Raw genomic sequence first — 27818 nt, forward strand, 5'->3', positions numbered from 1 at the left:
ATGCTCAGACATTTGGGTGGAGAATCCAGAACTTTGTATTTCTTCTCGAAGCGATAATTCTTGCGAGGCTCAGAGAATGGGTTCCTCATCACTAAGAGGCCTCTTCCCAAATATCCTCTAGCACTGGGATGGCCACCATTGATTTCCTGGCAGATTCATGCTGATAGTAAAGGAATTCTTCCTTTTTCTGCTCCTCCTATAGCAGATCGAAAATCTTTGCAGCATGTGACATCTCGTCAGGATGGGAAACTCTTGGCAGTAGGTCTGCTGGCTAACCGCCACCTGGCGCGAGATCTTCAAAATCATCTGTAGAGTGTGTTCCAGGAGAACCATCCATTGGATAGTCTCCAGCATCAGTGTCTGTATCTGTGAGGGTGACTGGCGGCAAATGCAGAGGACCTGGAAGTGGTCAGGATGGAGGAGGAAGAACCAGGCCTTCCCTTGCTTGCAATCCGCGGGACTGCAGTGGAGAAGGAAATGATGGGAGCTGGAAGCCATTGTTGTAGCCCCAAAAAGTGTCTGCAGTGTGGATAGGATATTCATTGACACATCCCTTGAACTGGACAGCATAGGGGTCTGTGGAGCCTCATAGGGCACATCACTGCCCACTGGCAACGGCTGAGTGGGGCCTTGAGGAAGGTCTAGCTTCGGTAGTGGCTGAGGCAGCATGTTTACAGTGTTCTCCCTATCGTCTTCAGAGGACACCATCTCTGGAACATCTGAGTCCTAATCGGCGCCTCACTGTAGCAACTGCTCAGGGGGGCCCATTGATGCACAGGCGATTGCAGGTGGTGCATAGGGAGCCAATGAAAACAGTGGCTGAGCATAAGTAGGTCTGGTTAGACAAGACAAAGCAGATGGGACATCCCGGTCTACAGCAACTGCCTGTGGGAAAGTTGAGATCAAGGTCCAGGCGTCATGAACAATGTAGATGTGCTTGCCACCGGCATAGATCTAGATGGCAACGTAGTGGTGAATGTAGTAGATATAGACGTGGTTGACGATTTGGTCATCGACAAAGTGGTTGATGAGACTGAAGCAACCAGCTTAATCGGCGTGCTCGTCGATGGGGTCATCGACTAGATCGTGTCAGAAGAGGTCGTCCACGGGGTCGTGGTCATCGAAGAGGATTTCATCATCGATGATGATCTTGGTCGACTATGAGTCGTTGATGATGATAGTGTAGATGGTGGAACGGTAGACATGGATGAGCGTCGCTTTTATGAGGAGGGCTTGGATGTCAAAGTCACCAACAATGGTGTTCTTGGCGCTGAGGTGGTCAACAAGGTGACAGTTGGCATTGGTCGAGCTGTCAACTACACTGTCAACGAGGGGGCAACCCAAGCGTGTGGTCCATGTCCTTCTTTAGCCTTCTTCCCCCGGGGAGATTCATCATGGGACCTCGACCTCTTTGAAGAGGGAGTGTGCTCTAGGGGTCTGCTGTGCCTGACGGAGGTATAACAACAGACAAGGGCGGAGTCAGAGGCCCCAGCACCTTCATCCAACCAACCCACTAACCTGCAGTGGTGATCTGTGCGGATCTTAGATGAGAAAGACTGGCAGATGGTACAAGTTGTTACCATTGTGGTCTGGGTACAGACAGTAGAACAAGTTACCCAATCCCCTCGAAGAACAAGTTACTCTCTTACCTGGTAAGATGGGATGGTCCGACGACGTATTCCATATCTATGACAGTAATCACCACAGCTGTGCTGCTTTGGAAAATCTTTCGGCGTCTGCGTCCTGGGTCGATGACGTCGATACGCCGCCCTCGAGGACCTCCTCCGACGGCCGACATCACTGGATGTTATAAGTAGGGCGCACGACGCCCGTAGCCTCAGTTGTAGTTTTTTCCCAGAACGTGTGGCACCAGTCTTCTGCCAGTCTGACCACACAAAGCCTTAGGGAAACGTAAGCTGCAATCGCATAAGAAATTCTGTAGCGGGGAAGGCGTCGGACCATCCCATCGAAAGAAAGTTACCAGGTAAGAGAGTAACTTGTTCTTCGAGGGGATTGGGTCCTCCGACGTATTCCATATCTATGACAGACTCCCAAAGAAGTACCAATGCAAGGAGGTGGGAAAAGAATTTAGAAAACAGAAAACAGAAATTCAGAATGCCCAATCAAATTGCGGAGTAAAGGACGGCCTTGCCAAAGGCCAGACCCTGCCCCCGGATGGAATCGAGGGAGTAGTGACGTACAAAAGTATGTACTGAAGCCCAGTTGGCTGCATCACAGATGTAATGAATAGGAACACCCCTCTGTAGGGCAGTAGAGGCAGCCATACCCCTGGTAGAATGGGCCCGTAAGACGACCGGTGGGTCCTTACCCGCCAAGCGGTAACACTCAGAGATTGCCAAAATAATCCAGCAAGACAAAGTCTGTTTCGTCACAGCTTGTCCCAAACGCTTTCCAGCGTAACCAATGAAGAGTTGATCGTCCACTCTGACCCGGGACATGCGTGAAATATAAAAGCTTAACGCTCTCCTAGGATCAAGCCTATGGAGCCTCTCCTCTTCCTTACCAGGATGTGGAGGAGGATAAAACGCCGGAAAAACAACCTTCTGGCCTAAATGAAATTCCGACACCACTTCGGAAGAAAGGAAGGACGAACTCTAAGGACAACCCTGTCCTTATGAAACACAGTGAAGGGTGGCTTAACTGAAAGTGCCTGTAACTCACTCTGCGAGCGGAAGTGACCGCAACCAAAAATACAGTTTTAAGAGTTAACAGTCTCAAAGGGCATGAATGCAAAGGCTCAAACGGAGCACCGATCAGAAACCTGAATCCCAACTGGGCACCTGGAAAGGTGACGGAGGGAACACATTAGAGTTAAAATAGGAACACTCTTCAGACGAGCGCTTAAATATGGACAGCGCCGCCAGGTAACCTTTAACGGTACCCACTTGAAGGCCCCTGTGGGCCAAAGAAAGCAAAAAAGACAGAACCATGGGAATGTCACAAGCAAAAGGATCCACATTCTTAACCCTGCACCAGTTGCAGAACTTACGCCAACGGCAACGGTACAGGGACTTTGTTGCGGGCCGTCTGGTCGAGAGCAACACCTCCATCACGTCTTCAGGGAGGTCCCAAGCGTGAAGGTTGAGGGATCTGACCTCTGGATGTAGAACCTGATCCCCCTCCCGTGAGAGCAGATTGTCTCGGTAGGGAAGACGACGTGGAGGGCAGATGGACAAGTCGAGAAGGTCCGGGTACAACGTCCTCCGGGCACACACCGGAGCAATGAGGATCATCCGGGAACCGAACCTCCGTAACCTCCGCAGTACTTGCGGGATGACGGGGACTGGAGGAAACCCATACAGCAGTGGGAATGACCACTCCACCACGAACGCGTCAACTGAGGCTCCCTTTGGAGGAAATTCCCGCGAGCAGAACCTCACGCACTTCCGGTTGACACCGGAGGCGAAGAGATCCACTTGAGGGGAACCCAAAGGACAAAGATCTCTAGGAGAATCTCCTGAGCCAACTCCCACTCGTGAGAGATTGCGCTCTGCCTGCTAAGAGCGTCCGCCGTCTCGTTTTCGTCTCCGGCCAGATGAACTGCCGAGATCGAAACTTCCTGCTGGATTGCCCAGAACCAGAGCTGCATCGCCTCCCTGCACAGAGGAAGTGACCCTGCCCCCCCCCCTTTTTGTTGAGGTAGTGCATGGCCACTGTGTTGTCCGTCAGGATCAGAAAAGCCTTCAGGGCTAGCCTGACGGCCCTCAGCTCCAACAGATTGATATGGAGTCTGGACTCTGACGGAGACCAACGACCGCTGACTGTCAACTCGTTGGCATGAGCTCCCCATCCCGTGAGGGATGCGTCCGTCACGATCGTCACCTTCGGCCAGGGCAGCCAAAATGGAGCCCCCCACATCAGATTGCCTTCGTTGGCCCACCACAGAAGGTCCTGGGCGACCGAGGACAGCACCTGAACAGGGTCCGACCTCCTGCCAGAGGACTGAGACCACTGGAGCTTGAGTGCCCATTGCAAAGATCTCATCCGCAACCTGGCCTCTGGCACCAGAAGAATGCAGGATGCCATAAGGCTGAGCAGTCTCAAGAACTCAAACGCTGGGAGACTCTGGGCAAGTTGAAACTTGTGCACCATCTGCTGAATGTGATGAGCCCTCACCTGGGGAGGAAAACACTGCCCCAGGGACGTGTCGAGCACTGCTCCGATGTACTGGAGCCTCTGAGTTGGTGTCAAATGGGACTTCTTTAAGTTGAGGGAGAAGCCCAGCTTGTGGAGGGAGTGGCAGGTGACGGACAGATGATCCAGGACTTGCTCGGGAGAGCGCGCCCTGATAAACCAATCGTCCAGGTAGGGGTAGACGTGAATCCCCCCCTTTCCTGAGATGCGCTGCCACTACTACCATGAGCTTGGTGAAGATCCTCGGGGCGGAGGTCAATCCAAACGGCAGGACCCGAAACTGAAAGTGCGAGTCTCCAACCGCGAACCTCAGGTACTTCTTGTGCTTTGGATGGATCGGCACATGAAAATAAGCGTCCTTGAGGTCGAGAGACACCAACCAGTTCTGAAGTTGAAGGGCCTGGAGGACTTGAGCGAGAGTAACCATCTTGAACTTGTCCTTCCGGAGGAGTTTGTTCAAACCGCGCAAGTCCATGATGGGTCTCAATCCCCCGTCTTTCTTGGAAATCAAAAAATAAGGGGAATACCATCCCTTGTTCCTCTCCGCTACAGGCACCAGTTCTATGGCGCCTTTCTCCAGCAGGGATTGAATTTCCTGCGCAGGGAGCGGATCTGGACTCTTCAAAGAGAGATTCCCCGGTGGATTGTCTTGAGGCCTCTGCCGGAAAGGAAGACAGTAGCCGTGGCTTATGATCTCCAGAACCCACACATCTGAAGTTATGGCACGCCACTCTGCAAGATGCTGCGCCAGCCTTCCCCCAACCGGCGAACCATGGGACATGGCCTCATGACTGAGCTGAAGCGGCTGCGGCGTTGCCTGAGGGCAAAGAGGCAACAGCCCGAGCGGCCTTGGCACCTCGAGTACCTTGTTTTCCACCTGTGGCACTCCTACGGTGGCCCCTTTGACTGGCAGCTCCTCTCGCTTTACCAAAGGATGAGTAATAACGAAAGGAACCTCCCCTCCATTGCTGTCCCCTAGGACAAAAAGGCAGAGGTTGTCGAACTGCAGTGCCCAACGACTTCGCTGCAGCTTTTGAGGTCTGCAACCTCTCAAGGCTCTCGTCAGCCTTGCTGCCAAAAAGATGTTCCCCGTCAAAGGGCATGTTGAGGGGCCGGGCCTGCACATCAGGAGCAAACCCCGACTTCGGCAACCACGCAAACCTGCGTATCACGGTGCTCGCTGCCATGGACCGGCTGACGTAATCTGCCATGTCCAAACCCGACTGAACGGCCTCACACATGGCATCCTTGCCATCCTGAACCATGGCAAGGAAACCATCCCGTTTGTCCCCTTCGGGAATATGTTCAGCCGCTAATGAAACACAGTTCCACAGAGTGTGCGTGAAACGTGACAAGGCACATACAGAGTTGGCCGACTGAAGTGCCATACCCCCAGAAGAAAACACTTTCTTCGCCCAGCCGTCAAAACGCTTGTCGTCCCTATCAGGAGGGATGGTAGGATGTGACGCCTGCTTTGCCGGGGCCGTAGCCGCCTGCACCACCAAACTCTCCGGAGTGGGGTGCTTGGACAAGTAGCAGGGTCGCTACTGGCCGGGCGGTATTTTCGCGGCAAAGACTTGCCCACTGCCGGGAGACTCTCTGGAGCAGTCCAAGCCGCCGCCACCCTCCTCTGTAGAGCCATATGAAACAGCAGTACCGGGTCCGTTGGTGGACCAAGGTTGAGGATATCCGTAAAGTCATCCGGAAGAAACTCCCCCGGGGGAGCAGACCAACCCAAGTACTCGGTGACCCTCGACATAAGGCGCCGGTACAAGGAGTCGGCATGAGTGCCAGGCTCAGGCCTACAAAACTCCACCTCCGGAGAGGTGTCCAGCCCACTAGCATCGTGCAAGGACTGCCTCAGGTACTCAAATTGGCTATGGCCCGAGAGAATCTCGTCTGGCACCGCATTAGGAACCATGCCATCATCAGAGCCCTCATCCACCTCTGAAATAAACTCAAGATAGCGGTAAGAAGGCATGGAATGTGAACCAAAGCCATGCCTGACCTTGGCCAGGGCCTTTCCAGGGGGTTCCAGCGAGCCTTGGGGTACCCCAGTCGACACAGCCTCGAAAGGTGTCGACGGCATCGAGTGAATCGGCATCGACGCCGAACGCGGCGCCGACAGCATCGATGGCGTCGACACAGGCCTCGAGGCCGGAGCCCCGAGTGTGTCCTTCGACAGCCTGGGTGCCGATGGCACAGACGACTTCGGAGGCGGGGCCTCGAAAGAGTCCGTCGATGACCTCGGCGCCACCGGCGTCGATGCCTTTCTCGAAGACATCACAGGTTCACACAGTCTCGAGCGTGTCGAGGACCGGGACCTGGCGAGAACGATTCCCCTTGTCCGAATGGGACCTCTCCCACGAATCGTGCCGACCACCCGAGCCCGAAGGCGTGCAAGCGGTGTCTCTCGACCGATCACGACTGACCCCACTTGGAGGCGCGGACGTACCGGTGCACTGCGATTCGAGAATGGCTAACATTTTTTTCCCGAAGGAAGCCCATTCCTCCGGCGTCGCCTGCTTGGAAGGCTAAGCGACCCGCTGACGGGCGGAGTCCTCGGAAGAGGATGGGGAAGGCGACCGAAGACGGCACTTCCGGGAGTGCCTCGAAGAGGCAGAGGAGTGGCGGGACCAACTCCGGGACCGAGACCCACTGGACTTCCGACAACGACGCGGAGAGTCGCCTCTCGAATCGTCCGTCGAAAGCCCTGCAGTCCTCTACTTCCGTGGCTTAGACACCTTACCTACCCATAACTTCTTCTTGCGCTCCCACAAGGCTTTAGACGTGAGCGACTAGCAGTCAACAGAGTCATCCGTGTCATGGGCCTCCCCGAGGCACCAGAGGCAGGCGTTGTGCGAGTCCGTAACCGACATCTTGGACCCACAGTCCCCGCACTTCTTAAAGCCCGGACGCGGTGTGGAAGACAAGATAGACATCTTCACGAAGAAAAACACAAAACGAAACAGGTACGAAGAACCGAGAAAGAACTCCAAAGAGTCGAGGCGCGCCGAGATCTCCGAAGCAAAAACGTTCACGGAAAAAACGGACCTGAGGCTACGGGCGTCGTGCATCCTACTTATAACATCCACTGACGTCGGCCATCAGAGAAGGTCCTCGAGGGCGGTGTATCAACGTCATCGACGCAGGACGCAGACGCCGAAAGATTTTCCGAAGCAGCACAGCTGTGGTCATAGATATGGAATAGTCGGAGGACCCAATCCCCTCGAAAAGACACTTTTCATGAAGATTGTTGATGGAAACCTTCTTCGAGTTACACGTCGAGCAGGCCTTGAATAGGTTTTCTTCCTCATATCTGTCACTTTGAAGGCCACAAATGGAAGATTGAACACCATAGGCAATAGAAAGGGCTGAAACTTCACTGCCGTCAGCGAGAAGCAATGCAGCACCAGGCCAAAAGATTTAATTGAAGAAAATAGCAAAGATAGACCAAAAAAACATTGAAGTTGTAGAAGAGAGAATTCTTGTGGACTCTCAACAATTAACTTGTGGTGGGAGTAGCTAAGGGGGCCTGTTTAATTGGCTGTGGTCAGGATCACCCAAAAATGACTCTAATAGAGCCCTACAGTGACAAGCAGTTTAAAAGTTTAAAGGTAAAACTGCTTTAATGTTACCGAGGATTCCCAGCCTGATAAAGGGGAAAATTCAAGAGCATTTGAATCCATGAAAGATCCAATGCTGGAGAACAAACGAGCTACATTAACCAACACTTTCTTCACCTTGTACCATTTCTCAAAATCCACACAGCCCTGAATTGGAAATGACCTGGGCCCCAAACAATCCTACGAGTCATGAAGTCATAATACCGAGCTCCCACTCCATGTAGTAATTCATACACCAAGTCAATCCTAGAAACAAACATTCTGCTGAATACTGTGCCATTCTGTAAGTTATCCAGTATAAACGGCTGAACAAGGGATCCTACTTTATTTTGTATGGCACACCAAGCCCTAGAGGTAATGAGTGCTGAGCCCCTTTGCAAGTTATTCGGGTCCATCAGTCATAGTGCCCATTAATACAATACATTAATTCCTAATTTCCAGAGGTAAAGGCCACCCATTCCCATGAATCTTGCAAGAGGTGAAAAATGTAGTCCATGCGCTGATCCACTGAACAGATCCAGTTTTAAAGGCAAGCACCTCTGTTACTGTGCCAATACCCAGAATCACGTAGGAGAATTACTATGTATTCATGTGGTAAGTACATGAGAGCATCCAGTCGTAGAGATGGAAAGCACTCTTCTGCTTTGTGATTCCCTTGAGCATATCCATTTAAGTTAGAAAGACCTCTCCGTGAAAAACTCTTATGCCACCCAGGCCTAGTGATGAACTAGTCAGATGGGGTCATTACGACGTAGGCGGTAAGTACACCAACTTTACCACCATGGTGTAAACTATGTTTACACCATGGTGGATGGCGGATTTACCGCCCCATTCGAAGGTGAGTGGGGCGGTAAATCCCCATTTCCCATTTACCCTTCCCCATTCCCATTTTTGCCCCATAGGGCATAATGGGAGTGGGGAAGGCGCTAATTACGGCACCGTAAATTACGGTGCCGTAATTAGCACCAAGGCGGTTTAGCGCCATGGATTTTAACGCCTGCTAAAAGCAGCCCTTAAAATTGGAATCAGGCGTTAAGGGTTAACGACGGCGTTAACCCTTAACGCCTGAGTTGTAATGAGGCCCAGAGTCAGTGTTTATGGGTAAACATTTAGTCGTACAGGTGAAAAGTGCTATGCCCATGTGACTTTTTCTCGCCTTTTCCAGAACCCCAGTTTCCAGACCCCAGTATCCAGAGGCCCCCCTCCTCGCACTTAGCATGTGATACGATATGACATGTTATTTATAACACACTTAATACCCTGAGGTTTCTACGCGCGGACCCGGCGATCGAACCTGTGTTGCTCAGTGTCGTCTTGCTTCCAAGGCGAGCACGTTGCCCCTGAGCTATCCTCCCGAGACAGGGACCCTCACCCCTACACCCCATGCAATTCCCGGCACTTGCCTTCCTGGCCTCCCCTTAGCACTCGCCTAGTGCCTGTGGCCCTCTCCCCCCTCGTACATCCCCTTCTTCTCACTTGCACTTCCCCCCTCTCCGTCGCACTTCTTGTTAATGCACTTGCACGATCCGAATGCCACAAGGCCTAGTCAGACCGTTATTGTTATCTTTCTCCCTTGTCCCCCCATGCTACTCTTTTGGGTTGTGGTGCCTTGAAACACCATTTGTTGTATAGGTGCCTTACAAATTTTCATTTTCAATTTTAATTCCAAAATCCGGAGCCTATCCAGACAAGAGGTGAGGGGCCATCCTTCCAGTTAAAGGGCTAAACTACGCTGTGCCACAATACTAATCAATAGATTTTTATCCCTGAGATAAAAGATTGCACCATTAGCTTAAGTCATGAAGGCGTGCTTGTGAAAGACTCCCCTGTACAAATCATGTGACCCATCTAGAACAAAGGACAAAAAAGGGCATTGCTGTGCCACTCGCAATAAAGGCTTTGGGTCCTAAAGATTAAACGCTATGTAACCCCCATAAGCCTTCTAACGTTAGAAGTGAAAGGTAAGGTATCCTTGCGCCAATCGCCTGAACCCTGATAGCCTGGAGGGGAAGGATTTGTCCAGCAGTCACACCTGGCAGTGAGAGGCTCTCGATCATTAACCTGGATCCGTAAAACAGTGCTTAAAGCTACTGCTAAGTAGCTCCTAAAGAGATTGAAACGAATAACATGAAACAACATTGTGCAGGATGAGGTCACATACTGCTCCTGAATCTTCACCGTATTAAACCACAGGCACGTTATCATTCTTTATAATGAGAAAGAAAATAAACCACTTTTTATTAAACACATGTCAGGTTCTTTGAGATAAAAAACGTACAATATTATAATATTACATTCAATTTCGAAAAAAGTATCTGCTGGTATTCAGCTATTATTGCGAGAGAAACAACACAAAACACTGAAAAACACTTCAACGTGGCATCTTTTCTGTGTGTATGTGTACACGTGCACATGTGTGGGTCCACATATATGCCATAATGTGGGCACGTGCATAATATACGTATCCGTGTGTGTGTCTGTTTGTGAATGCCTATAACATTGAATCCTCATATTTAAGTGACACCACACATGCATTTGATTGGTGTGTTAGTGCTGTACTAGGGGGCCACTACGGGATAACATACAGGATCTGAATATGCAGAAGGGTGAGTTTGCACGTGTTATGATTATGAAGGGTGTGCGTTTGAAGAGGTGCCAATATGTAGAAGAATAGGTTTGTACAGGTTTTGATTAGGTGGAGGTGTGAGTTTGGAGAGATAAGATTATTGCTTTATAATGAAAAGTAGTAGCCAGACCCTGGGTTCCAACCTAATTACATGAAGAAAGGTGTAACAATATGTTTTGTCTACTCCAGTGTAGAGTTTGGTGTATGAGTGTGACAAGTTAAGTTATGTGTGTAGCTTGGATGTGTATGTAGAAACGTGCATATAGATGTATGAAAGAATGTAATGTATGCAATTTAATTGGTGCAGTTGTACACTTATTTCATGATAAATGTGTTAATCTTTGATGTTGTAAACGTGTGTACTTGTGTGTAACGACGTGCCATATTGCTAAAGAACAGTATGTCTAGGTGTGTGCTTGGGGAGCAGTTTCTGTGAGCATGATATGGATTCTTGTCAAGGTATGTATATTACAAGCATAGAGGTAACTGAACATGAGCTGTGCTTGTGTACGGATGGATGCTTGGGTGGTGAGTTCTGCTGGAACAAGTATGTTTGTTTGTAATACGAGTTTAAGTAAGAGGGTGCGCACATGTTCATTTGCGAGTCTGTGTGTATGAAAGGTGGGAGTGGAGGGTTGTGTACTGAATACCTGTGTAGCAGTGTGCACATTCCAAAAGGTTAACATGTGGTCGTTATGTTCGAAAGTATAAGGGTGTGCATGAGTGCGAGTGCACAAGACGGAGCTGTATGGAATACATTTCTAAACAAAATGTAACGCCAGTTTCCATGCAGACATTTGTCATTTCCTGCTTCTTTTGGAAACGGGCGAGGTTTTGGAATGCATATATTCATATCCTAAAGCTGTTGAAAATTGTATTTACATAAAGGGTATGTACATTTTACTGACCACAGAGAAGTCAGTACATCTTGCTTTTTAACAAAAGTACCCTGTATCGAGTCAAAAGGATGATGGGAACATCAGACATTAACTGTTTGGCTTCAGTGTTAATTCTGCATCAGATTAAATTTTTTCTCTGATCCAGAACATAGCCAGATTTGTCACCTCATCTACAACAGACTTCATTGTAGTTTGTAGTACATGTCTAGCCCCTCTAGAATGGGTGTACATAAACTTTGAAAATGTTGACACTGGGCCTCATTACGACCCTGGCGGAGTGGGTTTACGCCAGCGGTATTCGCGGCGGACCCGTCCGCCCTACTACGAGTTCCCGTAGCGCCATGGAGCGTTTTCCGCCTGGTTTTTCCGGGCGGAGAAATCCATGGCGCTACGGGACCTTGTTGTTAATTACGCCACCGTATTTTACGGTGGCGTAATTAACGCCGTGCTCCATGGTGCAGTTTGCGCCACGATTTCCGCCAGGGTCGTAATGAGGGCCACTGTCTTTCTTATAACAGTGTGAGATGTACCTGAAGCGAACCTGGGTGTTGTAGGTAAAACCAAATCATTAATTACTATTTATTAGGAAAACTAGTTCAGAGCTGTAAACGATACGATAACAGACATTTTTTCTTGGCAAGAAAAGCGTTGCTTGGTCTACAAAAAATATGTCAGGAATGAGCTTGATTCATGAAGACATTGTCCAGACTTGGAAATGTGGCCTTGAATGATGATGGAAATGTAAAAAAAAAACAATACAAACATCTACCAGTAACACCAACTCTCAGTGTCTAATTGCTTACAGGAACAGTTTCAGAAAAATACATATGAACATTGGTGAGTGGCTATGGACATCAGTTTTTAAATGTATTCTGTGATAAACTAGTAGTGGATTAAATATTAACATTTGCTATAATCATTTACATAGTTCAATAATGGTATTATCAAAAGGCAAAACAACTGAACTTAGTTAACCTAAGAAGACAAAAAAGCATAATCACACCTTCAGGAGTCAAACCTGGGACACCCATGACACACAGTAGTGTCTGTGGCATATGGATACATCTACTGAGCCATCGCACCATGTGCTTACCTGGCATGAAGTAATAGTTACACCAAGAATCAAGAGGTTTAACGTGTCACCCCAGCTGTGTTTTCAATTTAGGCTTTCATTCCATTCCTACAGTGGATTGCACACTACATAAACTGCACAAGCGTACACCCGCATTCTCAGGTACAAGTATGTGGATATGGGCAGTAACACGTGTGATATGCACCTTGCATGATTTACGGATATGCTGGACATGGATTTGTATTAATTCTGTGTCTATTCGTTTATGATCACTCATAGGTGTCAAGTATGGACAAGTCAGCTTACCTTTCAGAATCAGCCCCTTGATGTTTGTGAAACATATTTCAGGAAAACATAGTGAAATTGGGCACTTTTCTATGGCGTTCAATGCTATAGCTTAAAAACATTTTATGCCAAATTTCATTGGTAAAGAATATGTATTTTCAGCATGCAGGTCACTGTATTTGTATTTGTATTTATTATGTTTATATAGCGCTTTAATCCAAAACGCTGTACATTTTAACAACCAGATAAATATAACATTATAACAGTAGAAGCAATTTACAATTATGAATCAGAACCAACAAAACAGTAAGTAGAGCAATTAAACTGAAGGGAAGAGGGAGAGTAGTGCAGTAGAACTGAGAGGGAGGGGTGAGGAGGAGAAGGAGGAGGGAAAACGGAAGGGGGTAAAAGGGTGAGGATGGGGTGGATGGGGGGGAGGAGAGCGAGAGGATCATGGGGAAAAGATCAAGGAAGGAGGGGGAGCAAGAAGTGGGAATGGTTTCATGGCGAGGATGGAGAAGGGATGTGTGGAATGAGGAGAAGGTAAGAATAGAGCGATTGAGAGAGGTAAGGAGTTCCAGTGCAAGGGGGCTAGGAGCTGGAAGGAGCGGAAACGGGAGGGGGAACAAGGGGAAGGAGGAACAGTGAGAAGGAAGTAGTCAGCAGAACGAAGGGAGCGGGAGGGAGTGTAGAAAGAGAGGAGGGAGGACAGATAAGGGGGAGCAAGACCATGGAGAGATTTAAAGACTAAGCAGAGAAAATTAAATTTAAGTTGGGAGTGAAAGGGAAGCTAGCCAAGGGAGGAAAGGGAAGCAGAGATGGAATCACGGGAGGTAAGGAGACAGAGGGTACGGACGGCAGAATGGTAGATAGATTTGAAAGGGCGAGATGAGAAGTAGGTAGTCCAAAGAGTAAGGAGGAGCAGTAGAACAGGCGAGAGAAGATAAGGGAGGAGTATAAAAGTTTAGTAGCATGGAAAGTGAGAGTGGGGAGGACTTTGTGAATATTAAAGAGGTGGTAGCGACAGGCACGAGAGGTGAGAGAGATATGATGGGAAAAAGAGAGAGAGGAGTCAAAGTGAATGCCTAAGTTGCGAGCGTGGACAGAGATAGGGAGATTAGAAGGAGGAAAGTGAATGAAAGGTGGAGGAGAGGGAGGGGGAAGAGAGTTGGAGGGGAAGAATACGACTTCAGTCTCATCATTGTTGAGGGAAAGAAAACGGGAAGACATCCAGTTTTTAATGGCAGTACGACAGGAAGAGAGTTTAAGGTGGAGGTCGGTAGAGAAGGAAGAGAAGGAAAGGAAGAGCTGAGTGTCGGCAGCATAGAAATGTTGAGAAATGCCGAATGAGGAGATAACAGGGGCAAGGAGGGAGGTGTTGAGTGAGAAAAGGAAAGGGCCAAGCACCGAGCCTAGGGGTACGCCGTATTCCAGAGGCTGGGTAGGTGAGGTCACTGTAATGTGATATTTTTAAATGTTCATTTAATTTCTATCCTATCCTAGTGAAGTGAACGATACCTGACCCTTCATGGGCTCTCTATGTGAGATTATGACTTCAACAAGGAAGAATCAAAGTGCTATGTCCTTTGGACAAAATCATATTCTTCAAAAAGTACACTTCTATAAGATTTGTGTACATTTCTAGTCACAGGGTTGGAACCAATATACTTTGGCTTGCCATGCGTTCATATTTCTATTTAAAAGTATATTACACTTTTATGACATTTAATTTTAAGCATTTCTTCATCTCTTCATGAAGCACAAATCACTAACAAGCTTGAATATCTGAAAAGTAACTAATTCTCACCTCAGTCTTTTTTCTTGTTAAGACTTGCTCAGCATTTTATTTTGTGCCTCTATCTTGACCTAAAAAAGGTTCTGTTCTTTGAGTAATGCATTTTAAAGGGCTATCCAATTCAAGACGCAATTCCGTTGGTTTGTAAAACAGAAATCATTTTGTTTTCAAATTATCGGGCCAAGAACAACAGGACTAAAATTATGGAGGAAATGTCTTTGTTCGAACAGCAGTTTGTCGGATCATTCCAGAATGTTTTCTTGAACACAGCATATTTCCAAAGTTCAGAGTACACCGTGTTGGCTTTTTGAGGTGGACAATACTTTCTTGAACTTTATCGGTTAAACAGATATTTCATCTAGAACACACACACCTATTTGCTAAAGTCGAAAATTCACTCTGGAGGCCATTCTTCGCATATATTTCATGACACGTGCCATCCAGTAATTAACCACTCAATTGAAGAGGATTTGGGCATGCGTCTACATCATCCTCATTATCTTTTAATACCCATCCCTCGCTAATCAGCTGATCCCGTATGGAGCAGGGATGTCCCAGGCTAGATAAGCCATTAAGGAAGTTCGGAATTATTGTATAAATAACAGTGGAATCATCTGCACAACCCTGATTTAGCTTGGTGGAATTATCATGATCTTGGTGTAGCTCAGCAGCGATGGTCCATAAGTAGAGGTGCAAACCACATATAACGTTCCTACTCTGACCCATGGCATCAAGAGTCACGTGATAAACAATGGACAAATTGCCTAGGTCCATAAGACTATGTTTTGTCCAAATCACAGTTAAGTACCACCATGAGTATCCATGGCTCAGGACCAGTGGATAAACCGGAAATTGCCACCTAAGTCTTCGAAGTCAAACTCCACTTTGTGGATGATGGGCCTGATACTACCTGGCTCCGGATGGACAGGAGCTCAAGAACAAAAATGATTATTGGCACATAGCCTAGTCTAAAACAGGTCTGGCTGAAGTGAATGCCATCGAGCTGACTCCACATGGCCACGACTGCACATTTCCTTCCAGTGAATGAGTCCAGCTTCAGGGGCGCCATGTCCAATCCGCACCCGGCCCAAAACACAGCTGCGCTTGTAGATCCGGCCCTGGAAAGGAAAGTGTAGAAACAGAATTACATGGATTAAAGAAGCAAACTATTGGATATAAGCAAATCCTCACTCACCGATCTAGACCAAGATTATGGGGGTCATTATGCCCCTGGCAGTAGGGGGTTAACGGGGCCAGTAGAGCTGCCGGCCCCGTTAACCCCCTACCGCCTCATTACGAGTTCTCCTCGCGGGACCCGCTAAGGACGCCTGGTTTTACCAGACGTCCTTAGCGGGTCCCGCGAGCCGACCACCATGCTAACAGGCCCATCATTAAAGGGCCCGTTGTTAGCATGCGCCCCATTCCCATTGAGCCCTATGGGGGCTCGAATGGGGATGGGTTCCTGGAATGGGGGAGTACCGGGCCCTCCAAGGTCAGAATGGTCCGGTATTTCCCCCATTCCAGGAACCCGGATATGGCTACCTCCAGGGTCATAATGTCCCCCTATGAGTTGAGAACAAAGTTACATGCTTTCCAGATATAGGGCCTCATTACGGGTTTGCTGGTATCACGGCAGTAATACCGCCGAGATAAACGGTAATACCGTTACTGGCATTTGTCTGCTGGTAATACCGGCAGATTACAAGTGCCAGTATTCACGGTAAATCCCCATTTCCATGGAGTCCCATTTGCCACAATTAGTGGCAATGGTATCACCGTGCCGATAATACAGGTATTTCTTTGCGAGTAGGGGTCATAAATCTGTCACCCTTACTAGCAAAGTTGTAGTTTGCAGGTCCGATAATAGTGCCGGTAAACATTACTGGCACGTTTACCGTGTACCGTCCAACTCATATGTGTTCTCACTCACATAAATGCTTTAAACATTTAGGCCTTACGTATGAATAAGATTGGCTTTTGTAAGTTAGCATTGCTAAACTTTCTTGCTTGTTGAAATGCAAAGGCTCTTGTCACAATGTACAAAAGTGAAGTGGCATTGCAATTCAAAATTGCCAATGCTAAATGCAATGTCCACATTGCTGCCTTTGACAAATCTCAGTTCAAAGGGGGAAGAAAGTAGGATCTGCCCCCTTCCATACGGTGCACAATGTAACTTATCAATGAATTGCAATATCTCATGGAGTCACAAAGCTTTGAATAGTTACCACTAGTCCGAGGAAGGCGTTAACTATTCATAAAATGAAGTGACTGTTTAGCAGATTGCTTCCACTGAGCTGAGAGTATTGCCCCCCATGAGGGAAAGGGGCATCAGGCAGCATGCTCAAAATATCATGCGGCATACATTGTGGCACACTGCCTGCACATTTCCAACACATTGACAAAATCAAAGTAAGGGTTGATGTCGGGTGTTTCGGTGAACGCCTCCATCCTAGCATCGTCTGCTATGAGGAATGAATCACACATTCAAATCCCGCCTCATTAATACGTGGTGGGGGCATAATGGCAGCTGCTTTTCTGTGGGCTCGCATAATACATTGGGCATAGGTCAATAGGTGCGATATGCCAGAGCTCTTCACACAAAAAGAGTTCCATTGGGAGGGACCCTTGTTCCACACAGTCATGATTATCAGGGCATAGCCACCTTGTATTCTCTCTTCTCTTTGGATTCTTGATAAGGCTGGATGAGCAGAATAAATGGTTCATTTCCGTTTGGGTGGGATTCATATAGTTGAGACACATGTTGCATCCAGAACACATAAAAGAACATCTCATGCAGAGGGCTTTACTCTGAGGTTGGCTGAATTAGTGGCAAAACCACCAAATGGAATTACTGTTGCCACTTGAGCCTAATCTGCTTAAGTTTCCAGAAACTCCTCAAGAACTTCCTCTTCTCCACTTCCTTCTCTCTCCCTCAGCCCTGATAACCTAGTTCTCTGGTCTTCCCCTCTCTTCCTTCTCTTCCTTATAGCTTGCTGACTGGCCGCCGGGTGTACCTCAGAGTCTCACAGTTCCCTGGCACCCCCGCCAGTCCTCTTTCGCACTTGCCTCAGAGCCCTCCTCCCCACCCACACTCACCGCACTTGAGAAATAACCCAAGAGAGTGCTTCTCTCTGCACTTACCCGTCTCCACCGACCGGGTGCACTAGGACCTCCCCTTCCTTGTGACCGTCTGTGCACTTGCACGATCCGTACGCACTGTGCCTGAAGGTCGTCTGTCTCTTCTCTCTTGTCTTCACCCCTTTATTGCACTGGTAAAACTGCAGAATCACTGTCAGGCCTATTTGCTGTATCTCAAACTGTTAAATGTATTTTACTCACATACTCTGCCTGTGAAGACTACTATCGTCTCAGAATTTCAAGGGATCTGAGCGACTGTTGTTTTTTCCCCATGTTCCCACCGGCCTTGAGCGCTTTGAAACACTGCCTGTGTATAGGCGCTTTATAAATAAACAATACCATACCACTGGTCTCCACATAACTATGAGAATACGGGGGCGTGGCTAACCGCCATGTAGGAAGGACGTGTTCGGCGCAGCTCCGCTCGATACGATTATGGATCCGCCACCAACTACCGCTTAAACTTGACTGCAGCCACTTGAAAACAGAATATAGGTCGTGTGAAGGAGTGTTCCGCCTGTTGACGAAGTTTGGGAGCCTCACGACCCTCTGAGGGCCCGCACCATCAAAAAAAAACGGAACGTCGTACGAGGACAGAAAATGGCGGCCATGACGATGCCCAGCCTGACGCTGTAGCGGAGCCCTGTGACCGACCGGGAGGAACCCGCAAGGGGCCAGCCTTTATGGAACTCGATCTGAAGTGGCAGAGATTGCCTAAGCTGAGACCTGTGCTCCTGTGTCCCGAAGAAGAGCAGCGAGGAGACGGAGGGGGGAGCGCCTGATGCGGCCTTAACTACACCCTCACCGGGCCCTGCTGAGCGGCCCACTGGCGCAGCCCGGCGGGCGGCCGACGCACAACCCCCCCCACGAAGCATCCCCAGCACGGCGCCATCGGACACAGACTGTGTAGTGCCTGCCGAGGCCTGACGGACCACGAAGATAGGACATGACCACTAAGGGCGCCCGAAGCAGACACCGCCAAACTACCATGGAGTCCTTCGCGGCCGCTGGAGCGATCGGACCCGCGGAGGCTTCTGCCCCTGTGGAGGTGCCGGGCGCCGCGAGACCCGAGCCAGCTAACTCCCAACTGCTAGAGGCCATCAAGACACTCCAGAAAACTATGGAGGACAAGATTGATGCGGTTGCGATCGACCTGAATTTACTGAGGCAGGATGTGCGCTCTATCACCGGCAGAACGGACGCTCTCGAGATCCAAGTCCGAGACAATACCGATGCCAAAACTCAACTTTTAAAGGATGTAGACATTTTGCCGCAGAAAGTGAAGAACCTAGAGGACAGGGCTGAGGAGGCCGAAGGAAGGGCCCGCAGAAACAATATCAGAATTATCGGCCTGCCCGAGGGCATCGAGGGCAACGACCCTACCAACTACGTCGAGAACCTGCTCATACAGGAAATTGGGGCCGGGAAACTGTCGCAGGGCTTCACTATTGAAAGAGCCCATCGCTCCTTAGCCAGGAGGCCCCCACCGGGGACCCCACCAAGACCCATAATAGCCAAAGTCCTCAACTATAGGGACAGGGAATCCATTTTGGCCTTCACCAGGATGGGCGGATCCATACAGAGGGACGCCGCAAAGATAGCAATCTACCCTGACTACACCCTGCAGGTTCAAAGGAGCAGGGCCCAGTTCCACCACACCAAGGCGAGACTCAAGGAAGCAGGCCTGCGCTATCTACTCCTCTACCCGGCTAGACTCAAGGTCCTGCGCAACAACAAGGCCCACTTGTTTGATAACCCAGCAGAGGCCTGCGAATGGATGGACAGAGAACAGATCCCGGACATCGAACGGAAGCAGCGCGGGCCCTAGCCGCCCGCAACATAGGAACTTCTCCACTCATTGACTGCAGTCGCCGATTGTACATTCATATGACAATAGTCGTGGCGACACTGATGGAACCGGAGCCGCGCCGGTCGTGGCGCACCTCCTGACAACACCTTCGGAGGCAGCCCCCTTCCTAACCCCAGGATACTTTGGGTGAGTTCACCCGCCCGTAGGGCACCGGAAGACCCTGGTCTGATGGGGCAGAAACGGGGATGTCAGAGCAAGGGCAACCTCGCTAGACGTGTTATGTTTGAAGTTGTGTTTTTTGTTAAGTTAGACGTTGTTGTTTGTGGGGGTTCGAACCCCAAGTTGGGATTGCAGTTTGAATTGGACACAAACCGGACCGGGACCAAGCGCAGCAGAATTGCAACCAAGACGACCAGGTTCGTCAAACCCCTCAACCTCACGCTTCCCACAGCCGCACGACCACACACAGACCATGGCTGAGAGGATCAGAGTCATGTCCTGGAACGTCAGGGGGCTAAACAGCTATATCAAACAGCGACGCATCCACGCCTACATGAAACGCCACAGGGTCGGAATCGCCCTCCTTCAGGAGACCCACTTATGTGGCCCTAAGCTTGCAGCGTTGGCCAAGGTCTGGCGGGGCACCCTAGTGGGCTCCCCCTACTCCACCTACGCCAGAGGCGTCTTGATATGGATCGCCCCCTCTGTCCCAGTCAAGCTGACCCACACCAAAACGGACAATGAAGGTAGGATGGCCCTGGTTCAGGGCACCATAGAGGGGAGGGACGTCCGCCTGATTTGCACCTATGCCCCGAATCATGATGCCACTGTTTCTTTCGCTCGCTGTACGCTCGGCTGACCCCGAGTGATGAATGCATAACGATATGGGGAGGTGACAATAACTGTACCCTGAACCCTTGCATAGACAGGTCGGATGGTAAACACGGGGACCCCTCCCCACCCGCCAAGATATTGAACGCCCTCACGCAGCAATATGCCCTGAAAGACCTGTGGAGAGTGCAAAACCCCGAAACCAGAGGCTACTCCTTTTACTCCCCCCCACATAAGGTCCATACCAGGATAGACTGCCTGTTCATTAGCGAAGAGCATGTGGCGGGATTTGAGGACACGCAGTACCTAGCCAGGGTACTTTCAGACCATTCCCCTTTGATGACCTCGTGGGTGACCACGACGCCCAGGCCCCCCATCCCCACGTGGAAATTGAGAAGCGAAGCGCTGCTGGACAAAGCCTTCAGCGAACAAATCAGGGAGGGTTCCACACATTACTGGCAGACCAACATTGATAGCGTCAGATACTTAGGCACAGCCTGGGAAGCCTACAAGGTGGTAACTAGGGGGGAAATGATAGCCGCGGCTGGAGGGGCCCTAAAATCCGTCACGTCCCTGCTAGCGCACGCTGAGACTGAACTCCAAGATCTCGAAGCCACCCCGTCCCCTGATCCCGCCCACTTGCAAAAGATGATTGATCTTAAACAAACATGCCTAACACACTGGGAGACGCTGGGGAAGTTGAGCTATACTAAATTCACGGAGAGGAATCATGCCCTGGGCGATAAACCCGGGAAGCTTCTTGCATGGCTTTATAAACGAGAAACCCCCAGATACCCCATTTGCTCCATTCGTAATACAGACGGCCTGACCCTCCACACGCAAGTGGGTATCAATGCAGCGTTCAAACAATATTACCAAACCCTTTACTCCGATCCAGCCCCGCCCCCTGACCACGCGATCGAGGACGCCCTAGACGCCATCTGGCTCCCATGCCTGGAGGACCACTTGGCAGATCCCCTCGGAGCCCCCGTCACCCCCGACGAGGTCACAGCCACCATTAGGTCATTGCCCTCGGGTAAAACGCCGGGACCGGACGGTCTCCCGAGCGAATTTTATAAGGCCTATGAGGATATACTGGCCCCCCTGTTGTCCAAAGTATATAACGAGGCGTATGACATAGGCCACCTCCCCGACACCATGATTGAAGCCACCATCATCCCCCTACTTAAGCCCGACAAGGACAGCTCTGACTGCGGCTCATACCGCCCACTATCCATGTTGAATGTAGACAACAAAATCCTCACCGCATTACTGGCCAGAAGGCTTCGTGCAGCCGTCCCATACCTCATACACCAGGATCAGACGGGCTACATGCAGGGTCGCTCTATGTCCGAGAACCTGCGAAGGCTGCACCACGTGATACACAGCACAAACGGCATGCCCGGTAAATATGCAGTTGTGTCCCTCGACGCCTCTAAAGCCTTTGATTCGGTCCGATGGACATGGCTTTATGCCACCTTAGCAAAGATGGGGATCGGAACGGCTTTTTTGAACTGGGTAAAACTCATTTACACCAACCCCACCGCCAGAGTGCGTACCAACAACACTTTTTCTGAAAAATGGAGCCTGGCCAGGGGCACTCGACAAGGGTGCCCCCTATCCCCTCTACTTTACATCTTAGCGATTGAACCAGTGGCAGCATACCTTAGGCAGGAATACGGTGACGGGGGAATAACGATAAATGGTGTGAACCACCTTGTCTCCATGTATGCGGATGACATGCTCCTCTACCTGAGGGATCCCGAACACCTTCTCCCCTACATCCTGGAAACCCTAGACGGGTTCCACAGATGTACAGGGGTCCAGATTAACCACAGCAAGTCTTGCTTATTCCCCCTGGCTGCACTTAGTGGAACCAAGGAAGAACACCTCCCCCCTTTGGCCCTTAAATGGGAACCCACTACGTTCAAATATCTGGGCGTCGTGATCCACCGGGACCCTGAGACCGAACATGTTCTGAACACGGGCAGGGCTAAGGAGGGACTGGCTAAATCAATCGACCTATGGTGCAAACTGCCCCTTTCGATGGCTGGTAGGGCGGGACTCCTTAAAATGGTAGCACTCCCCCGTCTCCTACACTTCTTCACCAACGTCCCCTACAACATCCCCCAGCGTTTTTTCAAAGACCTGGCCATGCTATGTAGGAAACTCTTATGGCGGGAGGGGAGGCACAGAGTTGCCCTAGACATTACTCAAAGACCGTACGAGAGGGGAGGCCTGAACACACCTAACTTTGAGCTCTACTACATAGCGGCCCAGCTTAAGCACGTGATCCAGTGGATGGCTGATGATGCCATGACGGACACACGCCTATTGCAGCCCCCAGACGCACCATGGCTGCTCAGGGACCTCCTCTGGATCGGACCAATGCCCAAAACGCTGGACGCGCACCTCATCCGCCTAGGCACTCAAATTTGGAGTCGGGCCTGCAAGTTGGTCAAGCTGTCCGACCCTTACTCCCCACAGATCCCTATAGCCGCCATCATGTTCACTAGGCCGGAAGACCGGAGGGCGATCCGGAATATATGGGAGCCCTCTGGCGTCGCCACTCTGGGCGATCTGGTGGATGACCAGGGCATCCACACATTTCCCGAGCTGCACGAATTGACTGGGGTCCCACTGGGTCAGTTCCTTCTATACGGGGCGGTGCTGGACAGACTTAGGAGGCGATGGCCGGATGCAGAATCCCAATGCGCCGGACACGAGGCCATAGAGAACCTGATAGGTGTGGCAGAAGGGGGACACGAAACCTCTAGGCTTTATGAGATCCTAATTGACAACACCACACATAGCGAACTCACATGCAAGAGCAAATGGGAGGCCGAGCTGAACACACTATTTGGCGACACGGAGTGGGAAACAATAACACACTATCACAAAAAGGTCTCTAGGAATGCCCGATTTCAACTTATCCAATTTTACATCATCCATAGGGCCTACCTTACCCCAGCTGTCATCTCGAGATTCAATGGCGCTGGTGTGGTGCGGTGCCCCAAGTGCCAAGAACCTGCGGCCTCCCTGACCCACATGTTTTGGGCCTGCCCGAACATACGAACCTTCTGGTCGCAAATTCAGACCAAGGTAGCAGAGGAGGACATAACGCTAGACGTGCAATCCCCCAAGGCATGTCTATTGGGCTCGTACCCACGAGGGAAAAAAAACAAATCTCTCAACAGGCTCAAAGATTTGATGTACATCCTCGCTAAAAGGCGCATCGCAATGGCCTGGAAGTGTCCCAGAGCCCCTAAACTTGTAACATGGTGGGAGGACCTTCGCAGATGGACTGTGGCTGAAACCGGGGCCTGGGAGCTGGCGCAAAGACAGCAAAAAATAAATGACTCGGAGGACCTCCTGCAGTGGATTGCCCTCACGACGGCCCTGTTCAGTCCTAAGGAAGCCAGCACCTCAGGTGAGGACCCGGACAGCCCGGGCTCACCCTAATGCCAGCAGCAGACTGCGTAACCCCGGTCCGGGTTCACTTGGGGAGGGAGGGAATGGGAATTATTGCGGATATTTAATTGATTGTCGTGTTGATGATACTGGTTGTATGTTTCTTGAAAAAAACAATAAAAATATATTTAAAAAAAAAAAAAAAAAACTATGAGAATACCGTTATAACCTATTCCAAAGTCCCCATGGAAGTTAATGAGGCAGTGAGGTACTTTGAGCAGCCAACGCTTTCCTCATACAAACACAAAAACATTAAAAAAGGGATGAGCTTTGCACAAGTGGCTCTTCGGAGGGTGAAGTGCAATCCTTGCAGTTTTGCTAGCAAGGCATTTAAACTTCTACTTAGGAAGCCATTCTATACTGACTGAGAATAGTTTTAAATAATATCGCCAGAAGGTTGTTGTCTAGCTTGACTTGCTCACTACACACACACACACACACACACCCCCACCCCTCCCCCATATCACTTATCAACCATGTCCTGAGTGGATAGCTCTCTTGTACCCACAGACCACAACAGCTTTCCCTGCCCCAGGGTGGTGTGGCCACAGCTCGGCTGGTCATTGTGTAGTTCCCATTGGCTCCAATATCTCCATTTGGTGCTTCTGCCTGTATGTCGCTGGCTTGCCCCCGCATGGTCACAAAGCTCTTCACCGACCACTGGGGCATCTTGGCGTAAGTTTTTTTTTTACATGTACAGTAAAGTAATCACAGTGGATAGGTCACAGACAGATACATAACAAGACAGTAGGTTTGTACAATTAGGAATGTACAGTAGGGTTTCACAGTAGTTAGATTACAGGCAAGTGCATTATGGTAACAATCAGTTGGTACAAATGTGAGAGAACAGGAAGTTGAGCGGCACAATGGTGGTGGGCATACAGTTGGGTAGAGTGGGTGAATTTGTGTTGGGTTGAGGAGAGGACGAGTTTCAGCACTCTTGAATGAAAAAACAAGGTTTTCAGATTTTTGCAGAAGGTCCAGAAGGAGGGTTCAGCTCTTGGCGACCGAGGTAGGGAGTTCCATAGTTTAGCAGCTACCACTGGGAAGCTGTTAACCCCTGCTTTCTGTAATTTGAATCTAGGTATGGTATTTAGATGATCGTTGGAGGAGCGCGTGGGTCTGTTGGATTGGTTGTTGTGGAATTTGATAGATACTTGGGAGCTGAGTCGGATAGGCATTTGTGCGTTAAGGTTGAGGGTTTTGAAAAGGATTCTCTCATGCACTGGCAGCTAATGGGCATTCCGTCTCAAAGTGGTAATGTGATTGTTTTTTAGGTATGCTGAGGGCTGCTCTTAGGGCGTTGTTTTGAATCACCTGAAGTTTATAAAGGTTGCGACTGTCTGTTCGTGGCTGCGTGCAGTGCGTTACAATTGTCTAGTCTGGATAAGATAAGGGCTCTAGCTAGTGTGATACAACTGTCAGAGGACAAGAACGGTCTGCAGGCATTGATGAGCTTGGAGGTGAAGGCTGCGGCTGAGGCCGTAGCATCAACTTGTCTGGTTAGTGTGAGAGCTGAGTCAAGATAAACGCCTAAGGTTTTCACTACTTTGGGCGCATGAATAGTGATGACGTCAATAGCAAAGGATTTAAAGTGGTTGCCTAGTTTGTTTAGGTGGTTTTGAGAGCCTATGACGAGTAACTCTGTTTTTATTTCGTCGTTTAGGCATAGGTCATGTATCGTCATCCAAGCCTGGATAGTTTGGTAGATTTCATTGAGTAATTTAGAGTCTGTGTCATAAGTACCTGTGATGGCTATGAGGATTTGGGTGTTGTCTGCGTAGTTTGTGTAGGTGATACTGAGGTCATTCAAGAGGTCAAATATAGGTTTAGTACAAATACTATAAAGTGTCGTGGAGACACAGGATCCTTGTGGAACTCTGCCAAGAGACTGGGGCTGGGGCTGCTGCTGCGGAATGTGCGAATACTTTCATAGTTCTGTGGCAGATGAAGACTGTATCCAGAGTATGGCTTTGGTTGAGAAGTGGGCTGCAGAAGCAAGATGTTTGCAGAGTATACTGTGGTTGACTAGATCAAAGGCTGCTGAGAGGTCTATTAAGAGCAGGAGTGCTAAGTTGTCATTGTCTTTGATTTCATCCACTTGTATTTTTAGATCCAATAGGGCAGATTCAGTGACATGTCCTGGCCGGAAGCTGGATTGGTGAAGAGCTAGGAGGTTGTTCGTTTCTAGGTGGTTTTGACTTTGCAGGTAGGCTACCCGGTCCAATATTTTGAGAAGGAAAGGTACTGTATTTATAGGGCGGTAGTTGGTAGGGATGTTGGGGTCTAATGTCGGTGTCTTGAGCAATGGGAGGACCCATGCATCTTTGAGGTTGGATGGGACAGTGCTTATTTCAAATGAGGCATTGATTAGTGATGTGATGAAGGGCGTGAGTTCAGTCGCATTCGCACAGTCTTTAATGAATGAGGCTGTGCAAATGTCACCTTGCCACCTAGAGGGTTTGAGGCTTGTGATGATATTCCATATGTCTGAAGTCGAGACAGGTGGGAATTCAAATTGTGAATTGGGAGTCTGGGGCCGTGGGGTTGTATGAGGGACACTGAGTTGATTGGTCGGGAGTTAAGTTGAGCTTTAAGTTTTCCCAGCAGAAAATGTTGCATGGCCCCTTGTGGTCTGAACTATCACACACACAAAAACAAACAAAAATATGCACACATTCTATACTGTCAACTACACCATGGTGCTTCAGGTTTCTGTCTATCGGGTAAGACCTACTTCTTATTGATGCATATTACAAAAAACCTGTGGCTGCATCTACCTGTGTATACAGCAAATGTAAATTCATCATTAAAGTTTTATGTTAAAGATGAAATGGCCAGCACAACTCAGTATCATGTTAGATTACGTGTTGCAGATTACATATCTCGGAGCACTACCAGCATGTTGCCATATCTCCTAATGTCCCTTTAACTTTATACCAGCTGACAAAACACTCGCTTGAATCACAGGCTATTCAGAAAACTTCCCTGACGAAGCGCCATTCTGCCGTGAAACACGTGTTTGTAGACATACATACACAATGCTCTTTGGATTTAATAACATTATTTATCATTATTTTATTCCCGTGAGGAACAAGTTTAACTGTCTAACTTTCACAATTTGCAAGTTCTCACATTAGCATGTCGAAACCGTGCAACCCTAAGTGGCCTTATACACATTTCCTGTCGGTCTAAAAAAAATATATCCTCAGTCAAAAACATTAAAAATGAACCCACTCACCTTCCAGCCATGGTCTGCTTAAAGAGGATGAGATGCAGCCTACTGACTCAGTAAGAGAAACGGGAACTATAGGGCCTCATTACGAGTTAGGTGGAAATTTGGGGGTAAATCCTCCAAAAAATAGCCTTGAGGAATTACCGTTACCGCCATTTGGTCAGGCCGAATTTCCACCTGATTACAAGTGGTGATGGAGGTGTAAATCCCCATTTATTTCGGGTCCATTGGACCCAATGGGGCTTTTTTGTGGAATTACTGTGGCGGAATTACCACCACAGTAATTCGGCCAGTTTTACGGCATTGAGTGGGAAGATTTACTTCCAGGGTTTTGCTGGAGGTAAATCCTCCACTCAAAACCAAAACTCATAACCAATTTTACCACTTGCTGCCTAACTCGTAATGAGGCTGTATGTCTTGTACCTCGTATGCGGATGGTAACTTTAATTGTATTGCTGTTAAACCAACACAGTTAGCAAGTGCTGCTAAAATTGACAAGATTAATGGTATCAAAGTCCATCTATAACAAGTGCATTAAGATGGAACAGTCCCAATGTGATTGGTTTGTCTATCATCACTGTATCGCCATCATTTTTCCCATACTTATGGCATTAACACATTTGCTGCAACGCCACAAATAAAATTGAGATAACAAAGTAATGCTACTTACCAAAAACATTCTGCAGCATGGGAAGGAGTGGAGATTATGTGCAGCCATTTGAAAACAATTCTTTTTATTTTTTTATTGTGAATTAGTTTTACAAAAGAAACTTTTTTACACATAAAACCAATCAACAAGCATCTACTTCAATTAGCATCGGTCTTTCAGTCTTTCACGCTTTTTTTTTTTTTTTTTTTAAATATATTTTTATTGT

At 48.9% G+C, this 27818-nt stretch overlaps 1 protein-coding gene across 2 annotated transcripts in view; it reads right to left on the minus strand.

The window, feature by feature from the left end:
• Positions 1-10016: 10016 nt before the first annotated feature.
• Positions 10017-27818, minus strand: part of LOC138504114 (synaptotagmin-7-like) — a 560413-nt gene continuing 542611 nt past the window's right edge. For both annotated transcript variants that reach the window (XM_069624336.1, XM_069624335.1), the window contains exon 5: positions 10017-15576. In XM_069624336.1, the coding sequence (XP_069480437.1) occupies positions 15427-15576 (150 nt within the window). In that variant the 3' untranslated portion in view covers positions 10017-15426. The remainder of the gene's footprint in view (positions 15577-27818) is intronic.

This window comes from Ambystoma mexicanum, chromosome 11, assembly GCF_040938575.1.
Source record: "Ambystoma mexicanum isolate Mex_15411 chromosome 11, UKY_AmexF1_1, whole genome shotgun sequence".
Taxonomy (NCBI): Eukaryota; Metazoa; Chordata; class Amphibia; order Caudata; family Ambystomatidae; genus Ambystoma; species Ambystoma mexicanum.